The sequence below is a fragment of the Eutrigla gurnardus genome, assembly GCF_963514095.1.
Source record: "Eutrigla gurnardus genome assembly, chromosome: 11".
Taxonomy (NCBI): Eukaryota; Metazoa; Chordata; class Actinopteri; order Perciformes; family Triglidae; genus Eutrigla; species Eutrigla gurnardus.
Genome location: NC_139925.1, coordinates 14,977,039 through 14,991,603, shown reverse-complemented (window position 1 = coordinate 14,991,603; position 14,565 = coordinate 14,977,039). Strand labels below are relative to the sequence as shown.

Here is a 14,565-nt window from a genome sequence, read left to right as displayed (position 1 = left end):
TCATGAAATAGAAAATGACGCGACCTGTCTGTCTCCCTCAGTGACGCTCCTTTGTGCACAGTAGGTGGGATATGCTTTTCAGTATCGACTCAGACAGATAGATAGAGAGCCCCCTGGCGGAGGCGAGCTGTCTGTGTAGCCAGTGTGACACACACAGAGAGAGAGAGAGAGAGAGAGAGAGAGCGAGAGAGAGCGAGCGAGGGGGGGAATGGGTGTACGGAAAGTCCCCGTGTGGAAATCCCCATCTTGTGATTTTTCCTTTTTAAAAAAAATTCGCGGACTTGTTTCCTCCTTTGAGAGCTACTGGGGCTCCAAAATAGATCTGGTACTGAAGGAAAGAGAAGGTTGAATGGCGCCGAGGACCGCTGCGGTGAGGCTGAGTGAAGTGGCTCAGAGAGGACTAGCCTGAGCATCCGGGAGGGCTTTGTTATCACCCCCGACATATTACACAGGTAAGACACCCGTCCTCCCTCCCTTCGCCTCCCCATGTGGACAACATTTCTAACCAAAGGGGCAGGGTAGGGAGGGCGACTTGGTAGGTACGGGCTGCATCACGTTCGGGCCTTGAGTAATGTATGGTCGCGTTTCTGTGGGGACACGGAGGAAGCTTGAAGCCTGCTCACGACAGTGGCTTTGACAGCCATTGTTTACAAAGACGTCACCCTCGCAGCGGAGACCGGAGCGCGTTCAAACAGCCAGATGTAGCGTCGGCGCCGCTACACTGTAGCAGGAGCCGCCGCGTCGGACGCGGTTGGAGGCTACATCGTTTTCAAAAAGGTAGTTGTCATTGCAATTACGTAAGCCTTTCACGTCAGCAAAGTCTCCTGTTGTTGTGGTGTTATTGTTTGGTGTGTGTGTAGACAGCCATGCCAAACCGCAGCGTCCACCGCCGTCCGCCTGCCCGAAGTCTTCCAGCGGTGCCAACACGCCAAACGGCGACTACCGACTCGCGTCAACACGCTCGCTGACATGTCTGTTATCTGGTCCCCTTCATGGGACTGACTAGCCCTTTAGCATGGCCTAGTCTGTTGTTGCACCTGCTGCTGTTTTGGGGGGGGGGGAGGGGGGGAGCGAAGGCACCAGAGGCCACTGCACGCGAAATATTCACGTGTGATTGTGATTGTTAACTTAAACGGTATCCACTGACAGGAAGCGTCTCTCCAAACGACTCGTTTAAAAACGAGGAAGTTGAACAAAAACGCATTTAAAGTCAGCAAAACTCCTGGGCCTACTTTGCTGACCGTCACTTTCTACTTCCTCTGTGGTGAGAATGTGCTCACGCGCTCTTTGTTTTGGGTGAAATGTGCCTTTAAACCCTCAGACAGGTACGCTTAAGAAACTACTCCTACTGTCAGGTTGTGAATGGAGCCTTACTATCTTTAAATGCCGACCAAAACATAGCATTAACTACTGAAAGTTAGCATCAAGTGGCCATGCCCTCTAGTTTATTTATCCTTCAAAATGAGCAGAATCAGGAAACCTTGCTAACTTTAGCTAACATTTGTGTTCAGTTCCTTATGTTAAGACAACAATGAACAGTGGAATTGTGAGAGGTTTATATACTTCTGTTAGATGGGGGAAATAAATGTTTGACTTCTTCTCACTGTGACATTGAGAACAGCATCCATACTGAAAGTGTGGAATCACAATGGCACGGGTATTGGTACTTTTCTTAGCATTCCAACTCTCCTCGTCGGTGTGACCTCCCCAGCTGCCTGGGAAGCCCTGGGTGGCCTTCGTTCAAGTGTGGAAAACACCCTTTTTTTTTGGTTGGAAGGCTTTGAACCCAGTCGGACACTAGTGCGCCCTGTTTGGGGAAACTCAAAAACCAAAGTCAAAAGGGGAAATTAAAAGAACAAACAAGAATACAGAGGGTGCTTTGTGTGCGTTTAATCCGTTTGGCCCACCAGACTCTCCAGTGAAACGGCACCAGACAGCTTTCACAGTGGGATGATGCTGTGCGTTGGGTGCTTTCCCAAACAAACTATAAATTAAGTTGCGCCGTAAGTCACAATTAATCAGGAAGGGGAATCTCCTCTGAAAATTTCCCACCAGTCTATTATTTCCCGTACCCTACTATGAAATAATCCACTATCCTTCTCTCCATCCAGTTTCCACGTTGTCCAGTCAGCGGTGGTTGCTGCCTCCTCCTCCTCCTCGTTCCTCTTCCTCCCCTCCTTCCATCCACCTCGCCACTCATCCGCCATGTCGCAGGGCCAGAACTTCCTCCCCAAATTCCTGTTTGTCTCCAACCTGCTGAAGGCGGTGAAGATCCGTCAGCGTGTGCCCAACGACGTGGTGAAGCCGGCGGCCAGCAGCGGCCTGATGCACCACCTGCGTGGTATGCACCGTTACACGCTGGAGATGATCGCCATGAACCACTTCCCGCAGGCCTTCAGGGAGGTGGTGCAGGCAGCCATCCTGGACCGAGCCATGCAGGCCTCACTGGAGCAGGAGAAGAAGCTCAACTGGTGTCGGGAGGTGAAGAAGATGGTCCCCTTACGTACCAACGGTGAGGAAGATTTGCTGATGTTTTCTTGGGTCTCCAGTAAACCAGGTTTCTGTGACATACTTACTGAAGCTCTGTGAAGTTCAGAGCATTTTGGTGAGTTTTTCTGCAGTGTGAAAAACCAACAAATTAGCAAGTTGTTAGTTTAGTAGGACTATTTTTATTGATTTATTGGTTCTGTTGACATTCATGACAAAGTTCAACAAACTTGTTGAACAAATTGGTCACAGAGCTGACATCAAACTTTTGTTCCTTGATTGCAGGAAGGGCGGGGGATGTGTTTTGCTTTTGTTTCATTTTCTGTGATAGAGGAGGTGCAAGTCTATGAGTCAGGGAGATTTGATATATACATTCTGAGATGTCATTACTCACTAGCAGGCTTACTGTAAATGACAACAAACGGAGGGACACGGGTTCCGCTTTCACATACACTAATTTAGCAGCCCCCTTGGTTTTTACTGTGCCTGAGTTCAGTCAACCCAAGCCCAAGTCATGTTTTCTATTACGTGGATGTTGTAACATGGGAACATTCAGACCTGGGCCTGATTATTTCTGATCATAGCTCTGTACTGGGAAATTCTCTGGCGTCACTCGCAGGACTGTTATTCACTGTCGGTGATGTTTCAGACCCGACTGTTTCCACAGTTTTTCATTTAGTACCTTTTGGGGTCTGTCCCCTCTCTCTCTCTCTCTCTCTCTCTCTCTCTCTGTCTGTCTGTCTGTGTGCGAGAATGACAGTGGATCTTAAAACATCTCAAATAATCAAGTTCCCCACCTGCCTTGACAGTCGTAGGTTTATGAAGCTGCCTGCCTTTTGTGACTGTCAGTTGTGCGTCTCAACTCACTGGACCTTGTTAAATCAAATGGCTGTCGCTGTAATCTATATGTCAATAACTTAAAACACATCTGCTGTGTGCATCAGACTCCTGGTCTATTTTAAGATGAGAGGAAAAAAACACTTCTGAAGGGAAGCATCAGCCGTAGCATTCACAACAAAAGAATGAAGCGGAAATAACACTGGGTTACAAGTTTGTCTTAAACATGTGAATTTCCAAAGGAAATTGTATGTTTCCATCTCATAGGAACACTTAGCAGTGGGACATTGCCGTTTCAATCTCATCTCAGAATTGACTTTGAACATTTACTGGATGGATGAGGAACTTGCTGGAGGTTTTTGTGCATTGTGTCGTTACGGTTAATTTTTTTTTGAGAGGGCCCCTGCTGATTCAAGAAGTTAGTAATGACTAAACGAGTTACTGTAACTACACAGTTCCTCTTCAGAAAGACCCCTGACTCTTGTGACTTCTGCTACCGGTAACCTTGGCGGAAATTTCTGGCTTGTGAAGATGATGTCATAAAGATGAGACAGAATTTAGAGCCGAAGCTTATAACTCTGAAGGACCCAGACATGACTTTGAGCAGAGGACGGACAACACACACACACACACACACACACACACACACACACACACACACACACACACACACAACACACAGAGGACTGACTGACTGCTGCTGAGTCACTGGAGCTCACTAGACAGACGTAGAGAGTACGTGAGAGAGCAGAAGTCCGTCAGTGAACATCCCGTCAGAGTAGGTCATATTAATCAAGCTCCTCGGAGTCATAACACTGTTATGAGATCAATTTCCACATCGTTTTTACCCGTTAACCCAATTACAATCTTCCCCAAACCCACTTTTATTCCCAGGATAGAAGATATACAACTGACTGTCATAAAAGCAAAACGGCCTCATAAAAGGTCAATTACCCGGCTATTAAAAATAACATGGTCATATCCGTTTTCCTGTTTCATGCAACTTTTCCACCCAGTGATGAAACACCTTATTTCAATTTTGTGTCTTCTGTCTCGAATGTCTAGGACGCATCCGAGGGTTTTTCCCCAAACAGCATCCCATGTCTGTCATGTGTCCCCGACAAGCAGGATTTGTTCAGCTACAATACACTGACTCTACATACTGTAGTAGCAGAGAGGACACACACTCCGCCACAGTGTTCTGCCTTATTAAGTGCATATTTTTAATGTGGTGTGTGTTCACGGTATTCAATAAAAACAAACCATGGTTTCATATGTCAAATTCTTAAAAATACAGAAGCAAAACTGGCCTTTTTTTTGTTATACCAGTCTCACAATACAGCTTGCAGACAAAGAGTGAGATATCGGTGACAACATTTCAAACTTGTGGTTGATGTCACCTAGATGTCAAACGGATGAGGAGTAAGTCCTGTCCTACACTGGTGTGTCTTTCAGGAAGTGTCCCAGTTTGCCACAGAGGAAGTGTCTATATTTAGACTGGTGGGACCAGCTCTTTCATCTTTAGTCGTCACTCGTCAGGCAGCCCGATTCAGGGTCAAAAGTCTGTGTTTCTGTGCAGAAGAAGAACTGATTAAACATGCATTTCTGGGCCTTTGTGCCTATTCCTGTCGGTGTAGTGATCGTGTCTCCTTTTGAAGAGGGTGCTGTTGAAGATGCCTTTTCTCACTAGAGAGTTGTTTATTTTATCTTATGATGTGAGTGATGCAAGAGTGCCAAAATGCAGCTAGCGAGTTGGAAATAGAGGCGGATGGGGTATTTCGTCTGTCAATGGGGTGTTCCTTCAAATGAATGAAAACAATTGTATCATCTCGCACCGCGGATTATCTTAATTTGAGGAATGTGATCACAGTTTGGCCTATGCCATAACACATACCTCTGGCTAAACAAATCTTTTTTGTATTGTTGGCTGTGGTTTAAATAACTTTTCTTGTACAGAGGTTAGCTTTTTGATGCAGCAGTATCATCAAAGAAAGGTGTGTCTGTGTGTGTGGGAGTGAACTATTGCCAGGTAATGATTACCATTAACGGATCATAAAGGTAGACAGAAAATACACATTGTGGTACATTTGTATGCACACGTTATCGCAGCGCTCGTTATGCACAGCCTTCATCGGGTGCTGATAGCAGTAGATAAAAAGATAACATTCCATCCTGTTCAAGCCACGCCCCTGTGGAAAGTCCAGGACCAGCTGAGTAGCATTGATGAGTTGGGATCATAGGAGTGGAACACACACACGAGGCAGAAGTTAGCACAGGGAAATTCCTGTGTTTAGTGTGGCAACAGGGTTTTTCATAGCCGCACACATTGACAAACATGGGCTCTCCTGTTGCACAATGAGAAAAAGACCCAGCACCTCCATCGGAGACTAAATAAAATTCAAGGGCTTTTGGTTGCTCGTGCTCTCATGCACACACAAAATCCATTTGAGAACCTCTTTATCGCCCCAAATACCTTGTAGAACATAACCATTTTATTTCACATGAAACAAGACATGAGATTGTGAGATTTTCAGGGCAGATTAAGGTAATGAATGTGCAGCATTTACTTTTTCAAAAATGTTTCAGGTAAATCAAGGGCCATTCTGGTTAAAAGCAGATCTTTGTCTGTAGTCTTCATAGTTTCAGACATGTGAGCTTCATATAATAGCCTCGATACCAGATAGGGCGACAACTGACCCGACGGCCTGGAAATCCCCAGACTTTTGTTACGCTTGTGTGTGTGTGCGTGTGTGTGTGTGCACTAATTGTCTGTTGTACATGCTGTATACACTCTGCATTTTCACTTGCATGTGCACTAGGCCTGCACGATATGAGGAAAATCTGCGATGTGCGATACCATTGTTCAATATTGCGATGAGATATGACTTGCGATAAATAAACAAATATTGAAGTGTGCATATTAGCTATACAGTTCCTGTCTTTCTGCTATAATAGGTACACTCAGTGTTTCCCCTAGAATTTTTTTCAGGCCCGGTGGTACCCGCCGAAAAAACCCTATACAGACGAGACGTTTGGATGGTGTATTGGTACAGTTGGATTAAGTCAGGTGGCACAGCAAGCAGTCTGCAATTCTGCAATTATTATATTTGCATTCAACATTTTTGTTCAACCAGAGTGTATTCAAGGTTTTCAAGGATTCAAGGAGAGAGTGACTTATTAAGGGGCCAGTTGATGGAAATTATCCAAAATTAGGGGCTGGAATAATATGGTTAACTCAGAGTTCCACAGCTTATCAAAAACAATCCTTATTTTATTAACATAGGCTGCCTAAGGGCGCGATCAGTAGCATGCCTCGGCACGATTGCCCCAGGGGGGTCCCCCGCGGCTTTGCATTCACAATGCTCCAGCCCAAACGGGCTTTGGCCCGTTAGCCGGTTGTACAAACGTCATCACGTCCTAATACTACACACGCATGGCTTGATGTTGTTTTTAAGGAGTGCCGTCTCTGCATATATTTATATTAAACACTCGACCTGCATCAGCGAATGTGCGCACGAGCGGATCTGTGCGAGCAGGCAGCGCGAGGAAAGCGGATTTTGGACGGAGAAACACAGCGGCATTTTTCTTATAAATGCACCGGTCCGGTTCCGGTACCGGTCCGGTTCCGCTCACACCACGAGTCTAAAGAGTGCAACAGCGTGTCAAAATACAGTGTCAACTCCGTGTTTTCAAAGTAGAAAGCGACATCGTGGTGGTTTAACGAGGCGGAACGGCATCAGAACAACATCAAGCGTGTAAAGTACACGAAAAACGTAGCGGGAGCGCGCGGCGAGGATTGTTGCGGCCGCGCATCTTGCGGAGCAAGTCTACTGTGCTGCGCGGAGGCGCTCCTAATGTAAATGATTATTGATTTATGAATTAATTGATAGGTAGCTTATTTTTGGAGTATTGATTTTTTTTTTTGGCCTGGCGGCAGGCCTGTACAATGGTAGGGGAAACACTGGTTGTGTTGCAGGTGGTGATGGAGGTTTGTTGTGTTTCCTCTGGAAGTTGCCACAGCTGTTCGGCATGTTTTACACAGTACCTGTGTTTGTAACACGTCGTCGCTACGGAATCCAAAATAACTCCAAATTTCAGAAGTGCAGTTCTTTTTCACCACAAGGTCTTCGTCAACCACATTTTCCTCGCTATTCTCTCCTTTCTCCGCCATCGTGTTACATAGCCTCGCAGTCGCCACAAAATTAACACCAATTAATTTGAGGGTGGCTCCGGAACACATAGGACCCGGGGGAACATAGGACCCGGGGACGCTGCCGGCGCCGACGGCTAGCTGTTGCTTCATCTGATTGGCCAAATGGTGTGAATGCATGGCGCATGTAAATAAAATGATTTTTATTCATCGCGTTTCAGGCATCTTTTGCGATGTGTTAACCGCGCATGTTCATATCGCGATGACGATGAAAATACGATTTATCGGTCAGCCCTAATGTGCACGTGTCCCTGTAACAATTTTGTAAGTTTGTGTCCTGTCTACAAACCCAACTACCCGCCGTTCTAATGTGTTTGCCTCCCTCTTCTGTGTGTTTCAATAGGGGACGGGAACTGTTTGCTCCACGCGGCCTCTCAGTACATGCTGGGCGTTCAGGACACAGACCTGGTGCTTCGGAAAGCCCTCCACGGTGTTTTAAAAGAGACAGACACTGGCGTGTTTAGAGCTCGCTTCCAGGCCGAGCTTCTCCAGTCCCAGGAGTTCACCCAGACCGGACTCCGATACACCACCATGGTATTTAGATTAGATTAGGGCAAAAGTCTTTTCCACTACTTAGCATTAAGATTATTAGTAGATACAACCCACAGTATATATAAAAATGGTCTTTTCCATCCTTGTATTCAACCTGCAAATAAATGTGCTGTGGATAAGCAAAATCCACATCATTTTCCTACCCACATAAAATTTTAAGCCATGAGTTCATATTCTAACTCTTCTTATGTGTATGCTGCCACAGAACTGGGAGGAGGAGTGGGAAAAGATTGTGAAGATGGCGTCTCCGGTCTCCAGTAGCAACGGCCTCCAGTTTGACTCTCTGGAGGACATTCACATCTTCGTCCTCTCCAACATTCTCCGCAGACCCATCATCGTCATTGCAGGTATTTGCTTTTTTTTCATTTTACAGTGAAGACCAGACATCCTAGCGTTCACTGTTGTACTTGCCATGCTTTTGTGACAATTATATCAAAAGTTTAGCAAAGTTAAAATTAGCCGAAGAGTCCGATTTCACTGAGGGAAATGCCACCGACAATTATTCTATTATTTTCTAATCACTGTTCTTTCAACAGACCAGGTGGTCAGGAGTATGAAATCTGGCTCCTCCATTTCTCCTTTGAATGTTGGTGGGATTTATCTGCCGCTGCACTGGCCGCCCAGAGAGTGCTACAAGTACCCGATAGTGCTCGGCTACGACTCCCAGCACTTTGCACCCCTCATCACCATCAAAGACAGCGGTCCAGGTAGGAAGCATGACACATGAGGTGTTGTGGAGCTCACACAACATAGAGTCCTGATATGGATTTGCTAATGTTTTTCTTTCTATGTAACATCTTGGTCTGGATTTCCCAGAGATCCGAGCAGTACCACTGATCAACCCAGGACGAGGGGGCTTTGAGGAGCTGAAGGTTCACTTCTTGATGGAGAAAGAAAAGCAACAGAAAGAGAGGCTTCTCAAAGACTACCTGGGGCTGATAGAGATCCCTGTCATAGGCTTGGGCTACGACACGACACGGATCATCAATGCTGCACGGTACGGTACTTACATATTATAAACTCTGTCCCCCTACATGGACTAAGTGGAAGAGGAAAACGTTATATCCCAGTTGTTGGATGCAGTTTTAAATGCATTTATTCAGGTTGCAAATTAGGAATGAAGAGGTTTATTTTGAGATTGACAATGAAAGATATTGTAATATAACTGGTTTAACTTTAACTACTGATGACAAAAATAAAATCACAAAAAGTGCAGTTAAGTTAACAACCACATTGTGTGTCTCTGTTCCAAGGCTGGATGAGGGCAACCTCCCTGAAGACATGAACCTGATGGAGGACTACCTGCAGCTTGTCAACCATGAGTACCAGCGGTGGCAGGAGGACAAGGAGCAGGCGTGGGCCGCCCAGCCGCAGCGGCCGCCGCCCTTCTCCGTCTCACAGCTCTCCCTCATCGAGATCCGGTGTGCCACACCGCGATGCACCTTCTACGTCTCTGTGGACACGCAGCCTCATTGCCACGAATGCTTTGAGAAGCGACAGGCCACTCCTGGTGGAGGAATGAGGATAGAAGGGGTGGTGCAGACGAGGGGAGGAGGGTTACAAGGCGGGGTAGGAGTGATAGGGGGATCAGAGATTGACGTGTGCTCCAGGGGAGCCCGAGGCAGTAGCCCCCCATCCTCCACATGTGGGAGAGGAGTGGTGATATCCAGCCCCCGCTCAGCCCCACCCACTGCTCCCAGCCTTAGCCTGTACAGTGAAACTCATGCCATGAAGTGCAAGACACCCGGCTGCCTCTTCACCCTTAGCGTGGAGCACGATGGACTTTGTGAGCGCTGCTTCAACTCCAGGCAGAACCATGGACCCCCTGGAGCTGGAACAACTGTTCCAGGACTCCAAGGCCCCAATGGGGGGCCTACAGTCCCCCACCCAGTCCAAGGCTCAGGCTGGACCCAGTGGGGGGGCTGCGAGACAGAGACAGAGCGCTGCAGCATGTGCAGACAGGAGGCGTTCAGGATATTCAATGGCCTGTGTCCACCCTGCATGCAGAGACAGCAGCCTCCAGAGAGGGGAGAGCCACAGCAGAACAACCCTAGGACTGAGGCCTCATCTTCAGCTTGGACCCAGGCCAGGGACACTGAACGGCCGTGCCTCACCCTAACCCCAGGGCATGCCTCAGCCTGGCAAGCCCCTCTGGCCCGGCCTTGTAAAAGATCTGGCTGCCAGTTCTTTGGAACGCCGGAGAAGTTGGGTTTCTGCACTATTTGCTACGTAGACTATCAGACCAACCACCGTAAGTCCTGGAGCTAAACTGGAAATTCTTGTTGTTGATGTTACAAGGCTTGTCAAGGCCTTCACAATGTTTTATACAAAAGTCTTTGTCAATTTGTTTTGCATTGTAGGCATTGTTGTTGTGTAATGTTTCATTACATTTATATTTCACTCAAATGTCAATGGGACATTGCTAATGTTTGCTACTGTCTGTTCCAGACCTGACCCCTGCCCCTGCCCCTGCCCCTGTCCCTGCCCCTGCTCCTGCTCCTGCCCCTGCCCCTGCCCCCGCCCCCGCCCCTGCCCCTCCCCCTGCCCCGGTCCAGAACCGGCATGGTGTGGAGGCAGGCTTTCAAAACGCCTCACGGTGTCGTGGGCCTGGATGCGGTGCGGTTGGCAAGGCAATGTTGGAGGGCTACTGCGACAAGTGCTACGTCAAAGAGCAAAGCACACGGCTCAACCAAGTGGCACATCGCACACCACACTCCCCTCCTCTCGTCATGGTAGGTGCCTGCCATGTGTTTGTGTCTTGTCCTTGCTTTGATTGTCTTTCTTTTTCTGTGATTCTTGCTCTTCATGTCATAAGTAGCTGATCTATAGTTGCTTTTTTCTCCCCCTCTTGTTTCTCTGTAAATATAGCGTGACCGAGCTGCAAAACCCAGATCATCGCAGCAATCCCAGACCCAGACCCAGACTCAGACTCAGTGCCGGCGGAGTGGCTGCAGCAATGTGTCCCCGGGTTGCACAGACCTGTGCCCTGAGTGCCACACGCGTGGCCAGGGCAGGGAGGCGGGCAGGCGGGCGCAGGCGCCTAAGGAAAAGTCCAAGCAGCGGTGCAGGACGCAGGGCTGCGACCATTACGCCAACCAAGAGAAACAGGGCTACTGCAACGAGTGTGACCACTTCAAACAGATTTACCGCGGCTGACCGCATACATACCGACGCATAACAACGATGGTGACACATCGCTAGCACGCTAGAGCCGCTGCCCCTGCCGTGGGCGCCCCATGCCAGTCAATGCACCTCTGATACTAACTAACCAACTAACTAACTAGCTAGTGACTAACTAGTAACCTTATGGCCTGAAAATCAAACCCCCAATGTAGAATGTGAAGACAGAGTGTGTGTACGTGGGTGGTTGAGTGTATGTGTGTGTTCACAGTAGACATGGCCTCCAGAATACCTCTTTGTGCAATTATTATCATCTGATGTGCCCTGTGCACTTACACGCTAAGAGGTTTGGCTACATGTCAGAGCAACTAACTTAACTCTTGTGTACAATATGTATTTAGAGGTACGTAGTGAATCGTGCCGGACAAAATGATTGTATGTTGACATAACGAGAAGCATCTGACATTGCTTTCTAGACCACAGCCAAGGATTTTTACCCCCGTCTGTCTGTCTGTCTTAACCCATCTGTGTATCTGTCTGCCTGTCTGTCTAGCATTTGCTCTGTAGAACGAGGTTTGCAGTAGTTGGGGAATCCCAAAAAACAAATGTTTGGAAGTAGTAAGCAGAAGTGAGCCAAACTGGGCCAAAGTGAAACGCTTGAAATCAAATCAAATGGTATGCACCATTGTTTATCTTAGTTCTCCAAAAAACACACACGTGTATGCCCTCTCTCAAAATAGGAAGCAATCAATATTGTAAAATGATCAATAATGAATTTTCTTCCATTGGTCAGTCGATAGCAGCGTTTATGTTTTGAGGCAAAATAACCTCAGTATTGTTACTTATCTGTTATACAAAGTTACGATTGTGAATTGTTGATATGGGAAGCAAGGACGGACCGTTTATACAGTGCAAGACAGACAGGGCAGGCCCCTGCTAGTTTTGGTGCTACGTGTACAGAAATACAAGCCTCTCCATTGTAGCCAACATGCTGGCGGTGTCAGAAGGCAGAGAACACAGTAGAGACAGGACTCATTCTCTTTCTATTCCTCCTGTCCTTCCTCGAATGCCCCCCCTCCCCCCTTCTCCTCCAAAACAGATCTGTTGCCTTGGACGTTGTTTTCCTGTTTACTGACCACTTACGCACCTAGAAATGCATCGACACATACAGGGGATTGCTGACTATACAAGAGAGCTGAAAACATAATGACGGGAGGAGTCAGGATGATAATCCACTTTAACACCATACACACACACACACACACACATGCGTTTGCACACACATGCACATGCAAACACAGCTCTGTGAGATTGTATGCGCCTCACCCCGGCCTGAGGTGGCACATAGGTAAACAAACCCACAGAGAACTGCATTCCTCTCTGCTCCACCCTGCTGGATGTGCCAAGGCGACAATTTCAAAACTTCAGAGAGCAATCCCATTGCCTGCTTTGGCTAATCTTGTTTATCTGAATGTGTTTTGTGCTGCTGCTACGACAGCACAGTATCGGGGGCTGATCCTCGATAAGTTTTGCCTTTAAGTAGTGATTGAAATTTTATGGACCAGAGGAGCCTGATCAGTGATCCTGGATCAGTGCTCCCACCTATAAAATGCTTTTTTGTGAATATGGATCTTGGTCCATGTTGTAGGACCTTCCAACCCGATGCCTCATCTCCGACACACACGCGCACACACATGCACACACAACGCACGCATGTGTGCGTTTGGAATACGCAAAACTGACATTCCTGTTTTTTTTTTTGTTTGTTTGTTTTTTTTGGGAGGGGGGGGGATTTTTTAATGTATTTTGATATATTTGGTTTTGTTTCTGCCAAAAAAAAAATACATGTGCCATCAATCGCCAAACAGTTGTTGTTACCTCCTTAAAAACGGCCAGCCTGTACTACTCTAAACTAACTACAGTGCCACAGATAGACATCTCCAATCTTCTGTAACCACGCATCAGACTTTATCAGGCTCCATGTTGAAAATCCCCCAAATTGGTACTATCTTTTCATGAGTGTCTTATTTCATCGAAATACGACAAAATGTTTATCGACGGAGATCATCTCAAGCATAAAACATTTATCAAACAAACTCAAATGTGTTCTCAACTGGAATAGTTATTCCCCTTGGGCGTCTGCTGATGAACTCCCCTGCTGTAAGCAGATGTCCATCTGTGGCTTTAGTTAGACAAGCAGAGACAAACAGGCTCTCGGTCTGCCTTTTCATTCAACTGTATCTAAAGCTGTCGGGCCAGCCCACGTGTCGACGGCCTGTACGTAGATCTCTGTGTGCTTTAATCACCTCTAGACGAACCTTAATCAATTAACGGCCAATTAGTGGTCAGCTCATCAGGACCCTTTAACGGGGTTTTCGGAGCTCTGACTGGGAGGAGATCACATAAGTTGCACATGACTTGTCTAAGCTGCTGAGGCATTTAGGAATGGTACTCCGACTCGCTTAGGGACATTCCATCAGTAGGAAGAGCATCCGTGTAAGAGCAGAAGGTGTAACAAAACATGCAAACTGTGTGGAAGTTTCTTTGTGTGACCTTTTCGACAATAGGGTATTGTATGAAAAAAAAGCCTGGTTTTATTTGTTAAGTATTTATTCATATCAAGATATCTGTATTGTGTGATTCAATAATTATTTATATGTTGTCCTGAAATGAATTATTTTTATTAAGAAATCTGAAATCTGTCTAATGTTGTTCTTTCTCTCTCTCCCTATCTCCCTCTCTCTTGCACACACACACACACACACACACACAATGCTTGTGCGTGCTTCTTTTGAGATCTCAACATTGCACTCTTATTACAGCATCGCTCTCTTCTGTGCCGCACATTGCTTAACACATTTTCTGCTGAAAAAAAAAAAACAGTTGCTCGCTAACGGCACAGGATCCATCTCCAGTGTAGGAAGTACAGTGGGTGCTGCAAAAGTCATCAGATAACTGCTCACCGAGGCCTTGTTTAGATGTGGCAGACTTGCACCATTTTCCAACACTTAACTGGGTTAGCCCTTTGTCTTCTCACCGCCTCCGTTGTTCTCAATTCTTTTCTCATTTTTACGCATTTCCATATAAAAAGAAGTTCAAATGATGAGGTTTTTCTTCGGTGCTTTTTAGTCACTTCACTCCTTTCCAGGCTTATGTTAGGGCGTCATGTTTTTAAAAAATTAAGAGGAACCCCACCCCCACCCTCGCAAAGAAATACACAATTCACTCAGGAGGAATGGACCATGCAGTAGGAGGGGGGAGTTTGGGCTAAGGGGAGGTACAGCAGTGACAGGTGGGGAATTGGTTAAAATTCTACTTTGCATGGCAGAGGTGACATTTAACAAGTGTGGGACCGGAGG

The 14,565-nt window shown here is 46.8% G+C and overlaps 1 protein-coding gene across 1 annotated transcript; it reads left to right on the top strand.

The window, feature by feature from the left end:
• Positions 1 to 204: 204 nt before the first annotated feature.
• On the top strand, positions 205 to 13,908 carry tnfaip3 (tumor necrosis factor, alpha-induced protein 3). Its single transcript, XM_084021987.1, has 9 exons — positions 205 to 452; positions 2,112 to 2,512; positions 7,878 to 8,068; positions 8,292 to 8,433; positions 8,623 to 8,793; positions 8,903 to 9,083; positions 9,340 to 10,337; positions 10,535 to 10,818; positions 10,955 to 13,908. The coding sequence occupies exons 2-9, from the start codon at positions 2,206 to 2,208 to the stop codon at positions 11,240 to 11,242; spliced, it is 2,562 nt and encodes an 853-aa protein (XP_083878113.1). The 5' UTR covers positions 205 to 452; positions 2,112 to 2,205; the 3' UTR covers positions 11,243 to 13,908.
• Positions 13,909 to 14,565: the final 657 nt, after the last annotated feature.